At 38.5% G+C, this 26,062-nt stretch overlaps 1 protein-coding gene across 3 annotated transcripts in view; it reads left to right on the top strand.

Annotated features, from left to right (window-relative positions):
• The window catches only part of YEATS4 (YEATS domain containing 4), a 28,529-nt gene extending 19,946 nt beyond the window's left edge, over positions 1–8,583 (top strand). For all 3 annotated transcript variants that reach the window (XM_003259500.3, XM_012500116.1, XM_030820006.1), the window contains one exon: positions 7,930–8,583. In XM_003259500.3, the coding sequence (XP_003259548.1) occupies positions 7,930–8,099 (170 nt within the window). In that variant the 3' untranslated portion in view covers positions 8,100–8,583. The remainder of the gene's footprint in view (positions 1–7,929) is intronic.
• The last annotated feature ends 17,479 nt before the right edge of the window (positions 8,584–26,062 follow it).

Raw genomic sequence — 26,062 nt, 5'->3', positions numbered from 1 at the left:
ACTGTCTTAAATCATTAATTTGATTAGCTTGTGTCCATCCCTTAAGGGCACTGAGTTTCCCTGGGCCGGGGTAGGTCCAGAGATTCTGTCCAGGAGCCAGGGTCTGGAGTTGGAAACCTTAGGAATAGTCCTGGTGCTCTGTTTTACTGTGGCCGAGCTGGCACCCAAGCTACAAGACAGCGTCCTTCCCATTCTTCCCTCCCCTTTTTCCAGGCAGATGATTCTTTCCCTGTGTCCACCACTACCACAGGCCCACAAGGAGTTCTGTCAGGGTACCACCAATATTTACTTAAGGCCCAAGGGCTCTTCAGTCAGCTTGTGTTGAATACTGCCAGGCCTGGGACTTTCCCTTCAGGGCAATGGGCTCCTCTCTGGCCTAGGTAGGTCCAGAGATGCCATCCAAGGGCCAAGGTGTGGAATTGGGGAGTTGGTACCAAAGCTTAAGACAAAGTCCCTTTTACTCTTTCCCGTGTGTGGAGGCTGTCCCAGTAATTCAGATTTGGTAGAATGGTGGCTTGGACCAGAGTGATAGCAATGGGAGAAGACATTAGATTTTGGACTTGTTTCGAAAATAGGTACAGTAGTATTTGCTGATGCTTTGAATAATGAGGTATTGGAGAAAGAAAAGCAAAGGATGACTTACATGGTTTTGGGCCTGAGGAACTCCAAAAAAGTCATTGCTTTTTACACAGGTGGGAAGTCTCGGAGGAACAGGATTTTTGCAATTCAGAGTACAGCTTTGGCTGGCCAGGTGTGATGGCTTATGCCTATAATCGCAGCACTTTAGGGGGGCCAGCATGGGAGGATTGCCTGAGCCCAGGACTTCAAGACTAGCCTGAGCAATGTAGCGAAACCCCATCTGTACAAAAAAAATTTTTTTAATTTTCTGGGTGTGGTGGCACATTCCTGTAGTACCAGCTACTCAGGAGGCTGAGGTGGTGGGATTACTTGAGCCCAGGAGGGCAAGGCTTTAATGAGCTGTTATCATGCGACTGCATGCCAGACTGAGCAATACAACAAGATTCTGTCTCAAAAAAAAAAAAAAAGTGCAAATTTGGACATGATGGGTGTGGGATGTCTGTAAGACATGTAAGCTGAGATGTTGAGAAGGATGTTGCACCCTGGCATTCAGAGAGAGGAGAGATCTAGGCTGGAGACATAAATTTGAAAGTTAATACAATTATAAATTATGAGACCAAATGGTATCATCAAAGGAGTAAGTGAAGATAGAAAAGAGGTCCAAAGACTGAGAGACGTGGGCACTCCAAAATTTAAAAATTGAGGAGATAACCAGCAAAGGGAATGAAGAACAAACAGCAAATATGGAGGGAGAAAAACTAGGTGCATGTAATGTCCTCACAGCCAAGTGAAAAAAGTGTATCAGGAACTAGAGAGTGTCTAATACTGCTGATAGGTCAAGTAAGATGAGGGCCCAGTAATTGGATAGAGTAAGATGGAGCTCCTTGATGACTTTAACAGGAGCAGTGTAAGGAGAACAGTAAGGCCAGAAGATCAATTGAAGTGGATAAGAGAACATCAGATAAGATAAATTGGAGACAGACACTGTAGACAACTCTGTCTAGAAGCCTGGCTGTAAAGGGGAGCAGTAGTCTTTGAAGCAGTAGCAGAAGCAAAATACGGGGTCAAGAGGGTATTGTTTTCAGGGGGAAATAAACTAGTATATCTGTAGGCTGAAAGGGAGTGATCTAATAAAAGAAGAGGTAGAGGGATGGTAATGAAGTGGGGAGGGAATTGCTGTTTAACAATTAGTGGTTATAGAAGTGTTTTGTTTATATTTTCATAAAACACTTGATTAGGACTTAAAAGATCTGGGTACTAATTATAATTTTGTGACTTAGTCATTGAAAATTTATATGCTTTAATTTCTTTATCTGCAAAAATGTTATGAACATAAAACAGTTAAGTATGTGATCACTTTGAAAAGGTAAAAAGCACTACGGTGCTTCATTAGTGATCACGCTCTTCTTTCTCTCATACCATGAAATGTGCCCATTCATGGCAGAAAGTTCTCTTTTAAAATTCAAGTGCTCACATTTTTCTGTTTTTGACAAAACTATCATCATTTATTTATGTATAACAAGTAGGTATAAATAATGTGTTTTGTGAAAAGGCTATAAATCTGTTTCGATGTGTTAAATCTTATGTATGGAGCTGTATAACCTTGGGAAGTTTTTATCAATAAATTAGTTTTCTGTGTGATCTTTAGTTCATTTTCTTAATAGTACCAAATCAATAAGGAAGAAAAGTCTAATTCCATAAATGGTGTTGGCATAATTGGTAAGCTTTTGGGAAGAAAACTTAATTTTGATCATCACTTCATAGTACTTACCAAAACAAATTCCAGTTTAGTTAAAGATATTTAAATGTTTTTTTGAAAATCAGTCAGCCTGTTTTTTGAAAAATTAGATTACTGGCTATCCTGGCTAGGAAGGACTTTCTAAATTTAAAGTGTTAGGAAAAATCACATTAAAATAAGGATAGACTTTATTAAAATATATTTAATTTCTGCATTTCAAAAAGGCAAAGAAGAAAAGTTTGCAGAAAATATGGCAAAGAATTAATGTTTTTTAAATGCTAAAATTGATAAATAGAAAAACATGTTAAACCTCAGTAGATAAATGGGCAGAAGATATGGACAGACAGATAGAATAAGAGATCACCAGTAAATAAAATGATAAAATATTTGGCCCTGCTAATAATTTTAAAAATGCAAACCAAATAGCAGTGAATGACTATATTTGTCCTATTAAATTAGCAAAAGCATTTTTTTTTTCCCCTAGAGACAGGGTCTCGCTCTGTCACTCAGGCTGGGTTGCAGTGGCATGATCATAGCTCACTGCAGCCTCAAACTTGTGGGCTCACATAATCCTCCTGCCTTGGCCCCCTGACAGTAGCTAGGACTACAGGTATGTGCCACCATGTCTGACTAATTTTTTTTTTTTTTTTTTTTTTTTTTTGTAGAGGCAGGTTTCTCCCACCTCAGACTCCCAAAGTACTGGTATTACAGGCATGAATCACCATGCCAGCCAGGAATTTTAAATAGTTGTACTGATTAAGAATATAGTAAACTTTGCATTCTCATGAATTGTTTTGTGAGTATAAATTTAGCTCTTTAGGAAAGCTATCTGGGAATATTAATCAAAGGTCTAAAAAATGTATGTATAGTTTTAATAATTTGAGGGCATATGATAGTCAATATTTAGTAATAATAAAATGCCAGACTTATTCAGTGCTTACTATTTGTACTCTTCTGAGTCTGTACATGTACAAACTCAATTAATTCTATAACAACTTTATTAAGTAATATTTAGAAAAGGAAACCGAGGTGTAAGGAGGTTAAGAAACTTGCCCAGGGTCACACAGCTAGTTAGTAGTAGAATCAGAACTTGATCCCTGGCAGTCCTCAGAACTTAGGCTCCAAAAATTTAATAGTATTTTTATAGAGAGAATATTTATTATGGAGTATATTGGAAGTTTATTTAAGCACTAATGATCTAGCTTTTTAGTTGCTTCTTCAAGAAATAGTAAAAATGATAGTGAACACTTACTGAGAGCTTACTATGTACCCGACAAGCACTTTCCATTTCTTAACTTATTGAATACTCTAAATAACCCTAGGAGGAAGATACTATGATTAGCACCATTTTGTAGGTAAAGACTCTAGAAAGATTTGATAACTTGCCCAAAATTACCCAGGAGAGCCTGTGTTTTAAACCCAAAATCTGTCCACTTAACTAATAAGTTGTAAAAAGCCTGATAGTCTGTCTCCTAACCAGTATGTTGAACTGACTTTTTAAACGTAGTAATTCTTTGGATTTGTTTTCTCGAAATTGAGACTTCATTGGGAAATTAAAAACAGAAACTTTTCTTTTTTTGTATAAGCATTTAACACATAGGAAGCAGAACATTGGAACAAGCTAAAAGAAGTTTTAAAATGTTTTCCCCCAGGATCTCATTGCTAATTAACTCATGTCTTCTTCCAAACATCTAGTGCCCTTTGCAGTCTTACAAGTTGTCAAAAATAAAAGTATCATGAATCAAACAACATCAATCTATGTTATATGTACAGTGAATGCTGTCCTTCTGACAATTGAGTTAATCAGGTCTCCCTGGCTAGTTTTAAAACTACCGCTTACAGCTATACAGGACTCCTTGTTTTTATGCTGCTTCCTGGGCCTGTATGCCCACTTCATTTACCTAACTCCTTTCTCATTGTTTAAAATTCAGTTTAGATGTTACTACTACCATGAAGCCCTCCTTCATAAAACTCACTCTTTCTACTTGATTTGAATCCAGTCTACTCTTGTCATTCCCTATGATTACCTCATAACATTAGTGCATTTTTTCTTACCTGTTTCCTGCCTCTGTACCCCAGCATCTAACAAAGCACATATCATTCAGTGTGTTTTTTAAATTGATGTGGGGAGAGAGGGTATAGGGGAATACAAATTTCTGCATAGTAAAAAGCACTGGGAACAAAGTCTAAAGACTGACAAGCCATAGAAAAATGTACTCATGTCACAAATGACTAGTTTCTTAACATACAGTATTCCCCCTTTATCTGGAGAGGACACATTCCAAGAACCCCAGTGGATGCCTGAAACTACAGATAGTACCAAGCCCTATATACTGTTTTTTCCTATACATATATACCTATGATAAAGTTTAATTTATAAATTAGGCACACTAAAAGATTAACAACAATAATTAATAAAATAGAACAATTATAACAACTCTAATAAAAGTTATGTAAATGTGTGCTCTTCCCCCCCCCCACCCCCCAAAAAAATCTTATTCTACTTTTTACTCACCTGTTTTCAGACCGCTATTGACAGTGGCTAACTGTAAGCATGGAAAATGAAACCATGGATGAGGGGGGACTACTGTATAAAGCTCTATGTAGCTCCTACAAATCAATAAGAAAGGCCAATAACCCAATAGGAAAATGAGCAAAAGGAAAACATCATTTGTAGAAAGGGAGAAATGTCTCAAACATTGTGAAAAAGATGAGTCAGCCCCAATAGTAATAAGATGAATTCGAATTACATTGAAATACTGTTTTTAACCTTTCAGGTTAGGTAAGACCAAAAAGTTGATGCAGTAGGGAAACAGACACAATGCTAATGGGATTATAAATTGGTAGATCCTTTTGAGTTGCTTGCTGTTCTTCCAGAATTGCAAGTACATACATATTCTGTAACAATTCCATTTCCAGGAATTTATCCTATAAATATACTAAAATGATTATTCACAGCATACACATTATTGCATTGTTTGTAAAAGAAAAAAATGGAGATACTCTTGAGTGTATATCAATAGGGGGCAGACTAAATGAATTTTGTATATCCATTCAATTAGGTCTTCTGTAGTCATTAAAAAGAATGAGACAGCTCTGTGTTATAGGATGAGCTTCCAGATATAATGTTAAGTGAAACAGCAAGGTGCAAAACAATGTGTATAGAATGATACCACTTGTGTTGGGAAGAAGAAGAAACTGCACTTGGGTATATGCTTTGTATATCAGCAGACTATTTCTGGGAAGATATCAGAGAACACAACAGTGATTATCTCTGGGAAGAAGCACTGATTGGTCGTGGCAGGCTGGGAAACAAGTGTAATAGAAGGGCATATTTTTTCACTGTCTACTCTTTAATCTTTTAATTTGTAATCTTGTGTGTACTACCTACGTATAAAAATAATTTTTAAAAGAATGAAAATTACAAAGTAAAATATGAATTGTTTTGGCAATCACAAAAAGCAAGTCACCAGCAATGAGCAAAATAAGGAAAGAACTCATTAATATTCATTGATTTTTTTTTTTTTTTTTTTTTTTTGAGGCAGAGTCTCGCTCTATCACCCAGGCTGGATGGAGTGCAGTGGCGCAATCTCGGCTCACTGCAAGCTCCGCCTCCTGCGTTCACGCCATTCTCCCACTTCAGCCTCCCGAGTAGCTGGGACTACAGGCGCTTGCCACCATGCCCAGCTAATTTTTTGTATTTTTAGTAGAGACAGGGTTTCACCATGTATTGCATGTTTTTTATGTGCTAGATGCTTTACATATAATTACTTCATGTAATCCTCGTAAATCCTCTGAGAAATACCTAGTTTTAACTGTATTGTACAGACAAAGAGACTGATGGAGCCTTAGAAATGTCAGCATTTGGCTAATAAGGAAGCAAGGGTTTATTTGAACTCTGATCTTTTCTGATTCCATAGTTGGGTTTTTTCCCACCAAACCATCTGGCTTCCAATTAGTGACCATCTTTTATTAGTGAAAGTAAGTATAAGTGTACTTTAATAGTGAGCAGCAGTTACCAAAAATGTCCACAAGATGGAAATGTTAGACACAAGCAGATATTTTTCTTTGTAAAACATCATGCTACATATCCAAGTGGCATATTTAAATAGATGTGTCCTGTTTTGCAGTAATGTTTCTTTAGTACTTTGTTATGGATAGATAGTTTCAGATATCACTTAATATTTCTCTTTTCTCATAACAATAGTTGATAGGGCTTTTTCTGTACCAGGCAGTATTCTGGGTACTTTACATAAATTAATTCATTAAGTCTTCTCAACAGGCTAGGTGTGGTGGCTCACACCTATAATCCCAGCCGCTTGGGAGGCTGAGGTGGGATGATCACTTGAACTCGGAGTCAGAGTTTGCAGTGAGCCAAGATCACACCACTGCACTCCAGCCTGGGTGACAGAGTAAGATCCTGTCTCAAAAGTTTCCCAACAAATAATATTATGAAGTATTTGCCATTATCATTTCTGTTTCATAAGTGAGGAACATAGGTGAAATAGCTTACAGTGTCACAGCTAGTAAGTGGCAGAGCTGGGATTCAAATTTTAGCAGTTATTGCTACCTATTTGAAAAAAAAAAGATATTGGCTTGTTTTGATAGTGTGATTTTGTTTATAAGTTTCACCTGGGCCGGGCGCGGTGGCTCACGCCTGTAATCCCCGCACTTTGGGAGGCTAAGGAGGGTGGATTGCCTTAGCTCAGGAGTTCACAGTCAGCCTGGGCAACACGGTGAAACCCCGTCTCTACTAAAATACAAAAAATTATCTGGGCATGACAGCATGCACCTGTAGTCCCAGCTACTCAGGAGGTTGAGGCAGGAGAATTGCTTGAACCTGGGAGGCAGAGGTTGCAGTGAGCTGAGATTGTGCCACTGCTCTCCAGCCTGGGCGACAAGAGCGAGACTCCATCTCAAAAAAAAAAAAAAAAAAGTTTCACCTGTATATAAATTTAAGAATACTTGTAGTTAACGCTTCTTCTCCCCCCAACCCCTTAAGACAGAGTCTCACTCTGTCACCCAGGCTGGAGTGCACTAGCATCATCTCAGCTCACTGCAACCTCTGCCTCCCAAGTTCAAGTGATTCTCATGCCTCAGCCACTAGAGTAGCTGGGATTACAGGTGTGCACCACCACACCCTGCTAATTTTGCATTTTTGGTAGAGACGAGGTTTTGCTATATTGGCCAGGTTGGTCTCGAACTCCTGGCCTCAAGTGATCCACCTGCCTTAGCCTCCCAAAGTGCTGGGATTATGGACATAAGCCACGGCGCCCAGTCACCTCTCATTAGCTGATGTATCTTGGGTTTGTGTGCCCCCTTATTTCAATCAATATGTGTATGGAAAAAAGGACATTATGTCTTAAATTTTTAACTGTGAGTTGGTGACCAGAGTTTCATTTTTAGTTGTAGGAAACATCTTAGATCCTCTCGTGGGAATTCAGACATTCTTCCACTCCCCCAACCTGCACCCATGTTTAATGTTGTAATTGTTAAGTTATCCACATTTCATCATGGAAACATTGTCGTCAGGAAATGCCATATTTATTACCCTGTCATATATCTTAAACATGTGAGAAAAATACTTTAGTAAAAGTCTTTGTTTTCTTTAGTTGCAGAGCTTGAAGTAAAAACCAGAGAAAAATTAGAAGCTGCTAAGAAAAAAACAAGCTTTGAGATTGCAGAGCTTAAGGAGAGATTAAAAGCAAGTCGTGAAACTATAAATTGTTTAAAAAATGAAATCAGAAAACTTGAAGAAGATGACCAAGCAAAAGACATATAAACAGTTCTCATGAGAACTTGGTAGTAAGCTAAACTGAAAATAAGGTGGGCTTCACTGGAGAAATGGACTTACTGCAAATGCTATGATGTTTCTTAGAGGAACTTCATATATAGCTGTTGACCATGAATTTCTTAGCAATAGGAATTTGTACTATTTCAGCAATCTTTAATGGAAAATATGTGTGTAAGAATGGATGCTATATAGGTATTTTACCAACCCATTTTAAGAAAATTCTATGATATTAAGCACAGTTTTTAAAAATGTTTATTGTAGTATATGTATAGCTTATTACCCTTTTGACAGGCATCAAAATTTCATTATAAAGTATTACTTGTACAAATTTTGTACTTCTTTAGTGGCTAGAATTAGTGAAGAAACTTAATGTGTATATTTACTTTCTTCAAGTTCTTACCTGCCCCCATCCTATCTTTTTTGTATATGATGTGTCCAGTAAGTATTCAATAAATGTAGTTTACAGATCCTATTTCTCCTTCCTGATGTGTTTCTTCCTCTTTGAAGACTTTCTGGAACTCCCTCAATACAATTAAAGTATCTTTATAGTATTGTGACGTCACATCTCTTATTGGCACTCATTGTCGCATATAGAAGCTCTTTGATGGTAAAGATTATATTTTAAGTTTTGTTCTGCCTATATCACAGTGTCATTATTCTTCACATACAAATATATTAATTCTTAGGGGCCAGGCACGGTGGCTTTCGCCTGTAATACCAGCACTTTGGGAGTCCGAGGCAGGTGGATCACCTGAGGTCAGGAGTTTGAGACCGGCCTGGCCAACATGGTAAAACCCCATCTCTACTAAAAATACAAAAATTAGCTGGGCATGGTGGCACATGCCTGTAATCCCAGCTACTTGGGAGGCTGAGGCAGGAGAATTGCTTGAACCCAGGAGGCAGAGGTTGCAATGAGCTGAGATCACGCCACTGCACTCCAGCCTGGGCAGCAGAATGAGACTTCATCTCAAAAAAAAAAAAAAAAAATTAAATCTTTTGTAGAGACATATGGGAAGCAGCTGCAGCTGTGCATTAGCTTCATGCACTACTCCTACCTTCTCCTCTTTAGCCTCTTCTGTTCAAATCCACACAGCAAGTCCTCTACTTTTGGATTCATCTACTTTTAACATTCATTAATACCTAATCTTTAAAGGTATGTTGGCTGAACCATCTTGGCAACCTAGGAAAAAAAATACTTTTTTATCTGTCTACCCTGATGGATTGGTTACTTTTTACTTTGTGGCTTTATTTTTTAAGGTTGTGACTTTTGCAGTTATTATGAAGGATGTACAAAGGCCTCTGTGGTCTGAAATTTCGGCCAGAGCCCTCTGGGGCTTGATGGTGGTACTTTTAATTGTGCCAGGCATCATTCATTTTCTCCGCACCTTTTATCCCCATGCCTACCTGCCAGGCTCATCATGATAAGATTCCCCAAGTATAGCGTAGGGCCTGGGGATAGATCAGGAAAATGACATGAGGGAAAAGCCCCATTCTACTTGAGGAGTTGGCACAGGCAATCATTATTCTAGTCAGCTCCCCAAGAATGTATTGGTTCATAAAACTAAAGTCCGTGTAGGTAGGTCTGACTTCATGCATGCATACAAGGGTTCAAAATATGTGGTCATGGCTCAATCTTACTCTCTATTCGCTCGTATTTCTTTGTTGGCTTTAATCTTGGTAGGATTTCACTGTGACATTGCAAAGAACTATAACTCGATAAAAATTTTTTTAATGGGCAAAGGATTTGAACAGAGATTTCTCCAAGGAAGGTATCAAAATGGTCAATAAGCATATGAGGAGATGCTCAGCATCATTCATCATTAGGAAAATGTGAATTATAACCACAATGAGATAGCACTTCACATCCACCATTGTGGCTATAATTTTAAACAAAATACCCAAAAAAGTTGGTGAGGATATGGAAAAATTGGAACCCTCGTATATTGCTGGTGGGAATGTAAAATGGTTCAGCCACTTTGGAAAACAGCTTGGCAATTCTTCAAAAAGTTAAGCATAGTTATCCAATGACACAACAATTCCACTCCTAGATATATACCCAAGAGAAATGAAAACATGTTCACACAAAAACTTGTACATCAATGTTCATAGCATCATGCATGACTGCCAAAAAGGAAACAATTCAAAATGTCCATCAACTAATGAATGCATTTTTTAAATGTGGTATCTCCATATGATAGATTTTCCCATTCTTTTTATAAGTGGAAAGAGAGTATTTCCCAAGGGATAATTTATTCATCTAGACAATAAGAAGAATTAAAGAAACTCAGCTAATTCGGCAGCTCACTTCTTGAAAGAAGATCAAAGTATTAGTCTCATTTTTTCTAACCAATGTAGGTGGTTGGTGATGTTATTCATATTTTACAGATAGGAGATTAAGGAACTATAGCTTGGTGTTGAGTCAACCAGCAGTGACTCAGATGAGTAATCTGCTATGGGCTTTTCTGTCTCATTAATACTTAATTCTCATGTTCAAAGTGTTAGCATTTTTAATTGTCTGTTGCTCATGCCTAAATACTTTTCAAACCTCCTTCCTTTAACTAATTGTAGTAACTTAATACCATATCAAATACGAACATCAGGTAGCATAAATGCAAAACACTGTAGATAAAAATCTTGCTAGCCGTTAATAACATGTAAGAAAATTCTAGTGTTAATTCTGTTGGATGGAATACTAAAGCATAGATATTTGAAATCTCTTTAGAAAACATTTCAGGTACCTGTTCCTTAACATTACCCCTAATGTCTTCAGTTTTGTTTTGTTTTGTTTTTTAATAATAGATTTCAAACTCTTGAGATCAAAACCAAAGAAAATGACTGGGCATGATGGCTCACGCCTGTAGTCCCAACACTTTGTGGGGCTGAGGAGCTCTTGAGGCCAGGAGTTTGAAACTAGCCTAGGTCACATAGTGAGACTTGGTCTCTACAAAAAAAACCAACCAAACAAACAAAAAAAACAAACAAACAACAGAAAAATTGGCCAAGTGTGGAGTAGTCCACCTGTAGTCCTAGCTGCTCAGGAGGCTGAGGCAGGAGGATTGCTTGAGCCCAAGAGTTTGAGACTGCAGTGAGCTATGTGTGGGCCACTGCACTGCAGCCTGTTGACAGAGCAAGACCTTGTCTCTTTTATAAAAAGAAAGAAAATGAGATCATACAAGTACCAGCTAGGAAAAAAATAAGAGTAAATTGCTTCCCCTTAACCCAGCCCCTGCCAACAACTGATAAAGAAAAGAAATAAAAAAAGTAAATATTTTCTTGGAGTTGGAAAGTACAATGCAAAACCCAGAAATCATAAAGTTTTGGATCTCAGATTTGAATGAGTTTAGGAATCTCTTGAGAGTTGCTAAATCTGGGGAAAGGGGATGGTGGGGGAATAGGAAATACAGATGAAACAAGATTGGCTGTTGCTAATTATTAAAGCTTGATAATAGGTACATGGGAATTTATTGTTTTCTGAACTCTTGTGTGTGCTTGAGATTTTCCATAAAAAGGTTTTTAATAATGTCAGAGAAAATCATTTTTTCTCCCTGAAGTCAACTGATGAAGAATAAGTCAATCTTATCTTGATCTTACTGGATCAGCACACTGTCTAACAAGATGACAGTAGCTTCCAATTGCATGGTTAGCATGTTTACTTGTATGTTTTATTTTAATAATTCTAGCAAATTCTTCAGTACTGATCACTGAATGTAACAGAAGTTTGGAAGAATGGATAGGAGGGAGGAAAAAATAAAGGGGGCAGTTAGGAAAGGAGAAAGAAAACCCCTTAGGGAGCTTCGTAATATTTCAGAGTACAATAGTAAAGACATTTGATTAGGTCTAGAATGGGGCCCAGGAATTTGCATTTGTACAAGGCATCCAGGCGATTTGAGAAATGGCATAGTGGCACAACTGCACAAATTGTATTACATAAAATGCAACGCTTCTAGATGGAGACAAAAAATAAAAATAGCCTAAAGGAGAAGTGGGACATATATGTGTCTAAAGCTTTAAGATTAAAAGAATTATTATGAATCATTAAGGAAAACAAATGAACCACTGGCAAAAGGAGCAAAATACTTGGACAGGTAGTTCACTGAAGAGGACATAAAAATAACCAATTTTATGCTTCGTCTCACTAATCTTAAGAATATGCATATTTAAATAGCAAATATTTCTCATCCATGTAGGATGAGATAAATGGTACAGATAAATTGATAACAGAGAAGACACCACTGATGATACCAACAGGGAGACCAGAAACAGGCCATCTGGAAGATGGAGATAGTGTGTTTGTTTGTTTGTTTCTTTGTTTGTTTGTTTGTGGCAGAGTCTCACTCTGTTGCCCAAGCTGGAGCACTGCAGCCTTGACCTTCACCACCATGCCCAGCTAATTTTTGTATATTTTGTAGAATTTTGCCATATTATTGCCCAGGCTAGTCTTGAACTCCTGGGCTCAAGCAATCGGCCCACCTTGGCCTCCCAAAATGCTGTGATTACAGGCATGAGCCACCATGCCTAGCTTGAGATAGAGTATCATTTTTTATCTGAAATTCAAATTTAACTAAACATACTATATTTTTATTTGCTAACTCTACTTTTTAAATTTTAGATTTAAAAAAAGCAAAGCAAAACAAAAAAAGACAGTGATAGCAAGAGACTGAGGAAACAGCTACCCTCATACAATGATGGGATTATAAATTAGTTCAATGTTTTCCGAGGATAATTTAGGAATATCTGCTAAAAGACTCTGACTCAACAGTTTCACTTTTAAAATTCACACTTGTTTACTTTTTTATTGAAAGCAAGTAGAGTTTTAGGAATATTTATTTTCACAGAAGAAAGACGGGAAAAGGAAAAAAATAAGAAAAAAAGAATGTATTACTTACAAACCATTTATCCAAATATGCAAGATATGCACAAGAATTTTCACTACAGCATTATTTACAATAAAAAAATAGAAAAAAAATTGGAAGCAAGGCAAATGTCTATCAATAGAAGCTGTATAAATATGATATATCATGATACAATGGAATCCTCTGTGGTTGTCAAAATGAATAAAGCAGATCTATGCTGGTTTGTTGGTGGGGGAGGGAAGGCAGTTTGAAAAACAGTGTTTATGATTCAATTTTTGTAAGTAATATGTTAGTAAGCAAAGAAAAGTAACTTAGAGGAATGAATCATCACCAAACTTAACAGGAAGAATTTTAGGGACTGTAACTATCTTCGTTATGTATCTAAATATTTAGCTTTTTTAAAAATAATGCATTTCATTTGAGTGAAAGAGAATAAAAATAGTTTAAAAATTAAATGAAAAGGAAAAACAGACGTCTTGATTATCAGAACATTGCCTCCTATGATGAAGTGTCATGTGACAGTTCAAAGAAATTAAACATGACCTGTAAATGATGTAAGGGACCAGGGCCAGGACTCCTTCAGGAACTTTACTGAAGGGACTTACGGGTAAGGTCCTTGCTCTTCAGTGCATTGTCCAGTGAACTCAGATAAATAACATTATGATCCTAATGTAAAAATAGTTAAAGGTACAAGTTTCATCTATCTCTTGCCCCCAGCCTGGACTCTCTGATCTGGCTTTTGAATTATTTTTAGTTACTTTTACTTAAGATAAATTTTAACCAATTGACCACCTAGATTTCAGTAGCCTTATGTAATATGCCTCATGTCAATCCCCAACTCTAGGTAGCCCTCCTGGATCTCCACCCTAATCTGTTTACTGTTTCTCACTTTCACTGGCTATCCTGAGTTAACTGTTCTCTACCCTCAAGATGGCTTCATTGCTCTTTAGTAATTCCTTAGTCTACCCTTAGTAAATTCTTAATTGTTGCTGTCTGAAAATTTCCAGTCTACTGAATCACCAGTCTGCTTATTCACTAAATGAATAGAGTCATAAAGCTGGGAGCTAATCATCTAACTTAATTCTCTCATTTGATAAGGGAGTAAAGCCATGAAGAAATTAAATGACTTTCAGAGTCACACAATCTGTTGGGACCAGAGATTCAATTTTAATTCAGCATTTCCTGACTGAACAGTCATGGTACAGCTCCCCCAAAGCTTAGAGAAGAGTGTGCAAACTGGAAATCAACTGGGAAACAAACTTTCCAAGAAAGAAGAAATCTGTAAGCTGAGGTTTACTGTTACTGATATAGTCCAATCCCTATTATTAAAATTTTGGCTCATTCTCCCACCAGTTAATCTGGTTAAATCATGTTCTCAAAATTAATGAGAATTGTCACTCCTATTTGGTTTAATTACATGCATGAATTGAAACCACGAATCTATTTACTCTTATTTTGCACATCAGCAGATGACCTCAGTTCTTACATCATTGAGATCACTGATGCTGTTCAAATTGATTCTGTAAACTTCCATCCATACAAAGTTTCTCTTTGTTCTCACCAAATCCTGCTTTCTTTCATCTCCCTAAATGTTCTCGCCATCTGTAATTTTAATTCCAATTTATACTATATACTACTGCAAGTTTATAATTAGGGGAAAATAAACTTTCCTGAGCCTCAGTTTGCTGTGGTAAACATACTACCTACCTCACGGAATTCTGTTTAAGGGTAAATGACATAGCACATGTAAAAGCATGTTGAATGGTAAGAATAAAAAGATAATAATGCTGGCCATCTGCTAAAATCCTTGACAAAATACTAGCAAACCAAATCCAGCAACATAAAAAGGATAATAAGTCCCATTATCAATTGGGATTTATCTCAGGAATGCAAGGTTGGTTCAGCATATACAAATCAATAAGTGTAATACACCATTATGAGCTGAATTGTGACCCTCTTCCAATTCACATGTTGAGCCCTAACCCCTAGTACCTCAGATTGTGACTGTTTTTGAAGATAGTGTCAAATAAGTAATTATAATCATTAGGTTGGGCCCTAATCTAATACAACTGGTGATATAGTTTGGCTGTGTCCCCACCCATATCTCATTTTGAATTGTAGCTCCCATAATCCCCACTTGTTGTGAGAGGGACCCAGTAGAGGTAGTTGAATCATGGGGGCTGGTTTTTCTTGTGCTGTTCTCATTATAGTGAATAAGTCTCATGAGATCTGATGGTTTTATAAAGGGTAGTTCCCCTGCACACACTCTCTTGCCTGCCACCATGTAAGACACGACTTTGCTCATCTTTCACCTTCCACCATGATGTGAGGCCTCCCCAGCCATGTGGAACTGTGAGTCCATTAAACCTCTTTTTATTTATAAATTACCCAATTTTGGTATGTCTTTATTAGCAGCATGAAAATGGACTAATACAACTGGTGTCCTTGTAAGAGGAGACTAAGACACAGACAGTCACAGAAGGAAGACCATATGAAGACACAGGGAGAAGACAGCCATCTACAAGCCAAGGAGAGAGGCCTCAGGAGAAACTAATCCTGCCCACAACTTGATCTCAGACTTATAACCTCCAGAATTGTGGGAAAATAAATACCAAATACCCGTATGTGGTAGTTTGTTATGGCAGCCTTAATAACTAACATATAGACTATATTAACAGAACAAAGGATAGAAAATACACATGATCATCTCAATAAATGCAGACAAATCATTTGACAGAATCCAATACCCATTTATGATTAAAAAAACACTCAACAAATTAGTAATATAAGAGAACTTCCTCCGTGGAAAGCATCATACATAGTGGTAAAAGACTGGATTCTTTCCCCATAAGATTAGGAAAAAGATAGGGATGTTCACTCTTTCCACATCTATTCAACATTGTGTGGGAGGTTCTAGCCAGAGCAATTTGGCAAGCAAAAGGAATAAAAGTCATCCAGATTAGAAAGGAAGAAGTAAAATGATCTCTATTTGGAGACGACATAATTTTGTATAAAGAAAACCCCAAGGAATACACACACACACACACACACACACACACACACACACACACACACACACAAAACTATTAGAGGTAATAAATGGATGCAGCAAAGTTGCAGGATGAACGATTATATACAAAAATCAATTAATTCCATACTCCAGCAATGAACAATCTGAAAATAAAAATTTAAAAAAAATTTCATTTATAATAGCATCTAAAAAAATAAAATATTTGGGAATGTAACACCTAAAGTGCACTCAACCAAATAAAAAATAGACAAAAATTGACTGGACACAGTGGCTCACACCTGTAATCCCAGCACTTTGGGAGACAGGGTGGGTGGATTGCTTGAGCCCAGGAGTTCAAGACCAGCCTGGGCAACATGGCAAAATTCTGTCTCTACTAAAAAAATACAAAAATTAACTGGGCATGGTGGTGTGCACCTGTAGTCCCAGCTACTTGGGAGGCTGAGGTGGGAGGATCGGTTGAGCCCAGGAGATGGAGGTTGCAGTGAGTCAGGATCATGCTACTGCACTCCAGCCTGGGCAACAGAACAAGACCCTGTCTCAAAAAAAAAAGGCAAATTGATCTTCATCATTAAAAACTTTTGTGCTTTGGCCGGGTGTGGTGGCTCATGCCTGTAATCCCAGCATTTTGAGAGGCTGAGGCAGGCGGATCATGAGGTCAGGAGATTGAGACCATCCTGGCTAACATGGTGAAACACTGCCTCTACTAATACAAAAAATTAGCCGGGCATGGTGGCGGGTGCCTGTAGTCCCAGGTACTCAGGAGGCTGAGGCAGGAGAATGGCGTGAACCCGGGAGGTGGAGGTTGCAGTGAGCCAAGATCATGCCACTGCACTCTAGCCTTGGTAACAGAGCAGGACTCCGTCCCAAAAAAAAAAAAAAAAAAAAAAAAACTTCTGTGCTTCAAAGGACATTCTTTAAAAAGTGAAAAAAAAAACCCACAAAATGGGAGAAAATATTTGCAACTCATATATCTGACAAGAGTCGAGTATCCAGAATATATAAAGAACTCTTACAACTCAATAATAAAAAGACAATTAAAAATTCGGCAAAAAATTTGAATACACATTTCTCCAAAGAAGATATTCAAATGGCCAATAAGCATATAAAAAGATGCTTAACATCGTTTGGAAATACAAATCAAAATGATGGTAACACTTCACATCCACTAGAATGGCTGCAATAAAAGAGACAGACAATAAGTGTTGATGAGGATGTGGAGAAATTGAAACTCTCATCTATTGCTGGTAAAAATGTAAAAAGCTGCAACTGCTGTACAAAAAGTTTCAGAGTTCCTTAAAATGTTAAACATAGAGTTACCATATGACCTCAAAATTCTTCTAGATATATACCCAGGAGAATTGAAAACATGTCCACACAAAAACTTGTGCATGAATATTTATAGCAGCATAATTCAGAATAGCCAAAATTGGAAACAATCCCAATGTCCATCAACTGATGAATGAATAAATCGAATGTGGTGTATCAATACAATGGATTATTACTCAGCAGTAAAAATGAATGATGTGCTAAACATGCAGGATGAACCTTATAAACATGCCAAATGAAAGATGCCAGACACTAAGGCCACCTACTGTATGATTGCACTTATATGAAACATCCAGAATAGGTAAATCCATAGAGACAGAAAGTGATTAGTGGTTGCCAGGAGATGGGTGGGGAAGGGAGGATGGGGAGTGACTGGGTACAGAATTTTTTTACGTGGGGGTGATGGAAAAGTTCTTGAATTAAATAGTGGTGATCGTTGCACAACCTTGTGAATATACTAAAAACAACTGACTTGTATACTTTATGGTATGTGAATTATATCTCAATTTAAAAAAAAAGCTAAGTGTTACCATTTACTGAATACTTTATGTGCCCCATACTCAAGACAAGCCAGTGAGTACATCTATTATCCCCACTTAGCAAAACAGGTTCAGGGAGATTAAGTGCTTTGCCCAAGGTCACATACTAGGAAGTCATAGAGCTGAGACACACAAAGCCCTAACATTCACTTAGCCACCAAGCTGTATTGATCAAAAGTTTTTAATAGTTTCCATTCATATCTAATAATACTCAATAAAATAGAAATATTTATCGTGTGTATATAAACAATACATTAATATGTATGCCATATATAGATATATATATCTCCTACAAATTGATGAAAAAAGTCAATTCAATAGAAAAATGGGCAAAGAATATGATCAAGTAATTCACACATACAAAAAATACAAATGGTAATTAATAAACATTTGAAAAGATATATGGCCAGGCATGGTGGCTCATGCCTGTAATCCTAGCACTTTGGGAGGCCAAGGCATGAGGATCACATGAGCCCAAGGGTTTGAGAACAGCCTAGGCAACACAGCAAGACCCTCCCCGCTCTAATGCAAAAAGTTTTTTTTTTTTTAAAAAAAGGATGTATGAACTCACTAGTAATCAGAGAAATGCAAATTAACACAAGACAATTGTTGGTTCATTATAAAGACAAAATTTAAAGATGTCTAATATTCAGCCACAGAGAGTGAAAGGAAATTGGTACTCATACATTGTTGGTGTGCATTAAGAGTAATAGCCACTTAATATTACCTATCAGAATTTAAAATTTACTGAGTGCAGTGGTGCGTGCCTGTAGTCCCCGCTATTCAGGAGGCTGAAGTGGAAGGATCGCTCAAGTCTAGGAATTCTGACCTGTAGTGCACTATGCTGATCTGGTGTCCACACTAAGTTTGGCATTAATATGGTGACCTCCGGGAGCAGGGGACTACCAGGTTACCTAAGGAAGGTTGAGCCAGCCCAGGTCAGAAATGAAGCAGGTCAGAATGTCCATGCTGATGAGTAGTGGGATCATACCTGTGAATACACTGCACTCCAGCCTGGGCAACATAGTGAGACCTTGTCTCTTAAAAAAAAAAAATTGAAAATTTACCATTTGATCAAGTAATTTCACTGATAGGAAATACTTTCATGTGTAAGGATGTTCATTGCTTGTTTTAATAGTGAAAAAATAGATCTAAACCAAATGTCTACCTATATCTACATAATTTCATGTAAATTCTCAGAAAAATATTACCAGGAGTTATTTTGGGGGAAAGCAGTGAAACTGGAGCTGGTGTTGGGGAGCATGAGTAAAGGGCTAGCAAAACTGTTTCCCTTTCTGCATGAGAACTCAACCTTTGGTGGCCAGTAAGGATCTTGCTGCGGGAACCTAAGCAGCGCTGCTGGGTGGACTGCTGCAGGGAGTCCCGGGAGGACATGCCCATGGCCCGATGGCAATCTATGCTTCCTTTGGAGTATCCGCTGAAGTATCCGAGTGTGGTCTAGATTGTGAGTTCATGTTTAGTTGAACCTAAAAAGACCTCCTGTTGGGCATAGCTGGAAATTAAAAGTAAATTTGTAAGTTAAAAATTAGTTCATACACACCCTCCATTTCAGCCAGTAGGATCTTCATGCTGTTCCTTAAATGTACGCTGAGGTTTCTTGTCTCTCACACTTTCCACTTTCTTTTGTTAAAGTATTTCCTTCCTTCCAGGCTGAAATTGCCTGCCAGCAAGTAAGCTCATCCTCCTCTAAACTACCTTAGCATCTCGCTTGCCTCTGTTTCACGGTGTTCAACTCACCTAGAAAGGGAAAACTGGAATGGGCGATCTCCCAGATCCAGCTGTGAACCTAGGATTTTAACCCTAGATTTGTATTCCCATTCTTCAGACGGTAAGCTTTTTGGTGAAAGAGGAGGCGTTAGTCTTGTTTATCTTGGTAAGTGTGTGTAAAGCCCTTGGTAAGCCTCTCACCTGGGAAGTGCTCCATGGCATTTTATTGTTCCCTGCCACTTAACTTCCAGGGCCCGTCCTGGAACTATTCCACACCAGGGCCTAAGTTTAGTTACAGATCTTGGCTTTTCCTCTCTCTATTCTAGCCTGTCCCAATGCCAGGCACAGAGTCTTGTCCAGCTGCGTTCCAAGATATAACAAATAAGTACATAGCTCACTACATGTCAAAAGTGAAAACCCCTAGATTTGGCCTAAAATGGGGCCATTCGTGTGGGCCTAATTATGCTAGGGTTGTTCCTATACCTAAAATTTTAGGAGGTTAGACAAATATATAGTATGTTTTTGTTGAGGTTTGGTGACCATAACTAAGCTATTTTTGTATCTCCAAAGAGCAACCTAAAGTCCCAGGACTGCTCTGTCCAATCTTCTAGAGTTGGGATCCACAAACTTTTTCTGTAAAGGGCCAGATAGTAAGCATTTTATGGTCTCTGTCGTAGATCCTGAACTCTGCTATTGTAGCACAAAGGCAGTCAGACATAGATGAGTGCTGAGTTCCAATAAAATTTATTTATAGACACTGAAATTTTGAATGCCATATAATGCCATGTATCACAAAATATTTTCCTTCCTTTGCTATTTTTCTTTCTTTCTTTTTTTTTTTTTGAGATGGAGTCTTGCTTTGTCACCCAGGTTGGAGTGCAGTGGCGCAGTCTTGGCTCACTGCAACTTCCATCTCCTGGGTTCATGCAATTCTCCTGCCTCAGCCTCCCGAGTAGCTGGGATTACAGGCTTATGCCACCATGCCTGGCTAATTTTTGTCTTTTTAGTAGAGACAGGGTTTCATCATATTGGTCAGGCTGGTCGTGAACTCCTGACCTCAAGTCATCCACCCACCTTAGCCTCCCAAAGTGCTGGGATTACAGGCATGAGCCACCACGCCCGGCTTGCTATTTTTCAAACATTGAAAAAATGTAAAAAATATTCTTTATTCACAAGCCATACAAAACCTTGCAGCAGGCCAGATGCAGCACAAGGACTGTAGCTGGCTGGCCCCTGTTCTGATGTTTCTCTAGACTGGGAGTATATAAGAATCACCAACCGCAAGGGGACCTTTGTGATTTGCCCTGTGAATTCAAAGTAAAAACCTGAGATTTGGCCTTTGTAAATGTTCTGAACTGACGAGATTGGTCCAAGTTACCCTATTAAAAGGGATTTGCATCCAGGTGTGGTTGCTCACACCTGTAATCCCAGCACTTTGGGAGACCTAGGCAGGCAGATCACCTGAGGTCAGGAGTTTAAGACCAGCCCGGCCAACATGGCGAAACCCTGTCCCTACTAAAAATACCAAAATTAGCCAGGTGTGGTAGCACATGACTATAATCCCAGCTATTCACAGGGCTAAGGCAGCAGAATCCCTTGAACCCGAGAGGCGGAGGTTGCAGTGAGCCAAAATCGTGCCACTGCACTCCAGCCTAGGCGACAGAGCAAGACTCTGTCTCAAAAAAAAAAAAAAAAAAAAAAAGAGGGGGCAGAATTTGCAGAAAAACCATGACATACAAGCACAATGGCTTATTTCTTCTATTTAATGTTAGTCAAAGCTTGTCACCTACCTGTTCATGAATGTGGCAAAGGAATTGCATCATGAGGAATTCATTTCCTAACCTCCTAAAGTGTATTGCAATTTGGCTTCATCCTTCACTTTGATACCCAAATTATCAGACATCTTCTTGAGGCCACATCCAAACAAGCAGTTTTCAGGGCTTATTTTATATGACCTCTCAGAAGCATTTGACAAAATTGACCACTTTCTTTTACTTGAAACTTCCTTTCTCTTTCTTCTCTCTCTTTCACCATGATTTTTTTGTTTCTTTTTTTTCCTCCAGTCCTTTGGCCAATTCTTCTGTCTCTTTCAGCATTTCCTCTTCCTCTGTTCATTCTGTAAATGTGTCTTATTCTCTAAGGTTCTATTCTGAACCATCTTCTTTTCCCCTTACTTACTCATGGTTTCAAACAGAATTTCACGCTAATTGTCACAAGTCTAGATTTCCAGCCCAAATTCCCATGCTGAGCTCTAGACTCTCCATTTTGTTACCTCCTAAATGATATATTTGGGTGTTCTGCAGGCACTTCAATTGAGCATGTTCCAAGCTTAAGTTATCATCTTAAATTATCCTATTTCAATCTTCTCCCCATCATGAATTTCCTACTCTGTTAGATGGCATTAGTACCAATGCAGTTGCTTGTTGCTATGGTTTAAATGTCCCCTCCACAACTCGTGTTAAAATTTGGTTGCCATTGTGACAGTGTTGGGTGAGACCTTTGGGGGCAGAGCCCTCATTGAATGGATTAAAGCTGTTTCCTCAGGGGTGGGTTAGTTATTTTGGGAGTGGGTTAGTTATTGTGGGAGTGGACTCCTGATGAAAGATGAGTTTGGCCCTCATTTTCTCTCTGGCTCTTGCACTCACTTGCCTTTCTGCTTTCATCGAATGGGAGGCTAGAACAAGAAGACCCTGACCAGATGGCCAAGCAGATGCCAGTGCCATACCCTGGGACTTCCCAGCCTCCAGAACTATGAGCCAAATATATGCCTTTTCTTTGTAAATTACCCAGTCTGTTACTCTGTTTTAGCAGTTGAAAATGAACTAAGACACCCATATTGTCGATAGTAGATAGGATCTCTCCATTCTAGGTTCCTCTGGTGAGAAGTGCAACCCTCCACTCACATAGGTGGGTTCTGTGGCCATGTTTATATTATGTGACCCTTCCCTCTGCCTTGATTAGACTTGGGTGGGTGCTTAACCCAATCCGGATTAATCAGACTGTCTCCTGGGATTATCTTCAGCTACTACTAATTCTTGAACTAGAGCTGGTACAGCTATGTGCATGGAGAAGAGCAGAAAGCTGGTATACAGAGAGAGAATGAAGTTGATACACAGAAGGAAGCAGAGAGAGAGAGAGAGGAAGATATGGCCTTGGATAGAGTAATCTTGGCTCTGCTCTTCTCACTCACCACCTGCCTGTGTCAAAGCCTGCAGGGCAGCCCGTGTACCCAGATCACAACTTTCTGGATACAAATAGTTTTGCCTCTAAACCTTTGTAATTGATTCCTATGCAGTAGTTCCCACCCTTATCTCTGGGGGATACATTCCTAGACACCCAGTGGATGCCTGAAACTTCAGATAGAACTAAACTCTATAAGCACTATGTTTTTCCTATGCATACATGTCTATGATAAAGTTTAATTTATAAATTAGACACAGTAAGAAATTAACGACAATAATAATAAAATAGAACAATTATAACAACGTATTGCTCTCAATTTCTTGGATAGATGATTCATTCTTACTAAAGAAGACCTTTAGCAACCTCAGCGTACAATTTTTTCCTTCCTTATTAAGTCAAAAACTTTCACCTTTTCACTTAAAAGAAGCACTTACGGCTTCTCTTTGGCATATTCAAATTGCCAGCATCACTACTCTTGCGCTTTGGGGCCATTATTAAGTAAAATAAGGGTTACTTTGAACACAAGCACTGTGATACTACGACAGTGAATTTGATAACAGGCTGACTACTAAGTGACTAATAGGCGGGTAATGCAGACAGCGTGGATCTGCTGGACACAGGGATGATTCATGCCCTGGGCAGGATGGAGTGGAACTGCAAGAGATTCCATCCTGCTACTCAGAACAGTGTACAATTTAAAACTTTATGACACTTTCTGGAATTTTCCATGGAATATTTTTGGACTGCAGTTGACCACAGGTAACTGAAACTGAAATGGAAAGCAAAACTGTGAATATGGGAGGACCACTATATAAATTCCATCTATTGAATTATCTGACATGAGTTTTGTGTTCCTGGCTGGATCTTGACTGATGTAGCTAACTTTACAAATAAGCACATACAACTCTACATCGTTTAAAACCTGCCTATGTTCCACTATATGAATGTTCTATGATTTATTTAATCATTTGGCTATTGATAAACATTTGTTTCCAATTATTTTGCTACTACAATCAGTGGTATAATGACCATCTTTGCATATGTATGTATTTCTATAGGTCAAATTTCTAGAAGTAAAATTGCTAGGTCAAGGAGAGTATGCATCTTAAATTTTTAATAATATTGTCAAATTTCTTTCAAAAGTTGGTACCAAATAATACTTTCAACAACTGTGCATTACAGTACCTGCTTCTGTACACCCTGACCAACTCAATTGCGAATCTCATTGATGAAAGTATTACATCAATTTTGTTTAAGTATTTTGTTTGTTTTTTGAAACAAAGTCTCACTATGTGGCTCTGGCTGGAGTGCAGTGGCACAAAAGTGTTTCATTGCAGCCTCCACTCCCTTGGTTCAAGTGATTCTCCTACGTCAGCCTCCTGAGTAGCTGGAACCACAGGTGCGTGCCACTATGCCTGGCTAATTTTTAAATTTTTTATAGAGAAAAGGTTTCACCATGTTGCCCAGGCTGGATATTTTATTGTTTTGCTTTGCATTTTTTAAAATTCTGAGTAAGATTGAGTATTTTTTTATACTTATTATTCATCTGCATTTCTTTTTCTGTGAATGGCCATGTAACTGGTTTTATTTTTTGCTTTTTTTCACTTAATATTATATGTCGTGAACTTTTTCTAGAATAATTAAAAACATGATCAACAAGAACTGCATATTAGTCCATTCTATGATTATACCATAATTATCCTTTCATTATTAGACATTTAGATTGTTTCCAATTTTTCTTTTTTCTTTTCTTTCTTTTTTTGAGACAGGGTCTTGCTCTGTCACCCAGGCTGGAGTGCAGTGGTGTGATCACAGCTCACTGCAGCCTCGACTTCCCAGGCTCAAGTGATCCTCCTGCCTTAGCCTTCCAAGTAGCTGAGACCACAGGCATGCACCACCACACCTGGCTAATTTTTGTATTTTTTGTAAGGACAGGGTCTTGCTATATTACCCAGGCTGATCTTGAACTTCTGGGCTCAGGTAATCCTCCCACCTTGCTCTCCCAAACTGCTGGGATTACAGGTGTAAGCCACCACACCTGGCCCAATTTCTCTTAACATTTATACATTCTTTTTTTTTTTTTTTTTCTAGAAGCAAGAATGATTGAGAATAGGAACGGCTCAAGACGTTCACAACTAAGGTCATGAATAGCTAGGAATTCCCTTTAAGAGCAAAGGTTTTATCATCAGACAGACCTACTTGCAGGGTGAGTAACTTCCCTAAGCTTCCATTTCCTTCTCTGAGGACTAAATGAGAAAGTGTATGGAACGTACTTTGCACAGTCCCTGGTACATGGTAGGTACAAGGTAGATACTTTTGATCTAGAATTCTTTTGTTTGTTTTTCAGGATTAGCATATATTGAGGCTGGGAATTGTTTGCCATATCCCTATTTCCTGGATAGCTACTGTGAAGTCCTGCAGTGTTGTCACTTTCTTAATTGGACTTGTGAAGGGCCTAGAAAACTCCGTGCAGGATATTGGGAACCATAGCACTGAGAATGTCATGATGCAGATGGAGGCTTCTAATACCAGTGGTCCAGTAGTGTATTCTAAGTACAAATACTTTTTGTCTTTTTTTTTTTTTTTTTTTTTTTAAATGGAGTTTTGCTCTTGTTGCCCAGGCTGGAGTGCAATGGCGCAATCTCAGCTCACTGCAACCTCCACCTCCCAGGTTCAAGCAATTCTCCTGCCTCAGCCCCCTGAGTAGCTGGGATTACAAGCATGTGCCACCACACCTGGCTAATTTTGTATTTTTAGTAGAGACAGGGTTTCTCCATGTTGGTCAGGCTGGTCTCGAACTCCCGACCTCAGGTGATCCGCCCACCTCGGCCTCCCAAAGTGCTGGGATTACAGGCGTGAGCCACCGCGCCTGGCCACTTTTTGTCTTAACAATGGTTCTCACTGATTATTATGAGTTACGGATTGTTATGTTAATCACTGGGGTGGTGAGCTGAATCAGAAGAGAGCTATCAAGAGTGTCTTATGTGGAGAGGATCTTGGGTTTTACAATCTTCTGGGAAAACTATTCCTGGGAGATGCTGTTGGGCATTGCGAGATCATTGGAGTCATCAAATATCCTTCGAACTTACTAGTGACCCTTGGAAAGTTGAGACTAAGGAGAGTGTTGATCTAGTGCTAGTAACGTCTTACATTTCTTTAGATTTGATACTAATTTCTCATTTTTATAGATGAGTGAATTCAGGGTGAATGACAGGAGAGAGATTGTAATGGTATAAATGCTTTGCTTGCTGTAGGTTGAGTGTAGCTTACCAAATGGGAGGGGTTAACACT

The sequence above is a fragment of the Nomascus leucogenys genome, chromosome 10 (genome assembly GCF_006542625.1).
Source record: "Nomascus leucogenys isolate Asia chromosome 10, Asia_NLE_v1, whole genome shotgun sequence".
In the NCBI taxonomy this organism is placed as follows: Eukaryota; Metazoa; Chordata; class Mammalia; order Primates; family Hylobatidae; genus Nomascus; species Nomascus leucogenys.
This window is presented reverse-complemented; position numbering and strand designations above follow the sequence as displayed.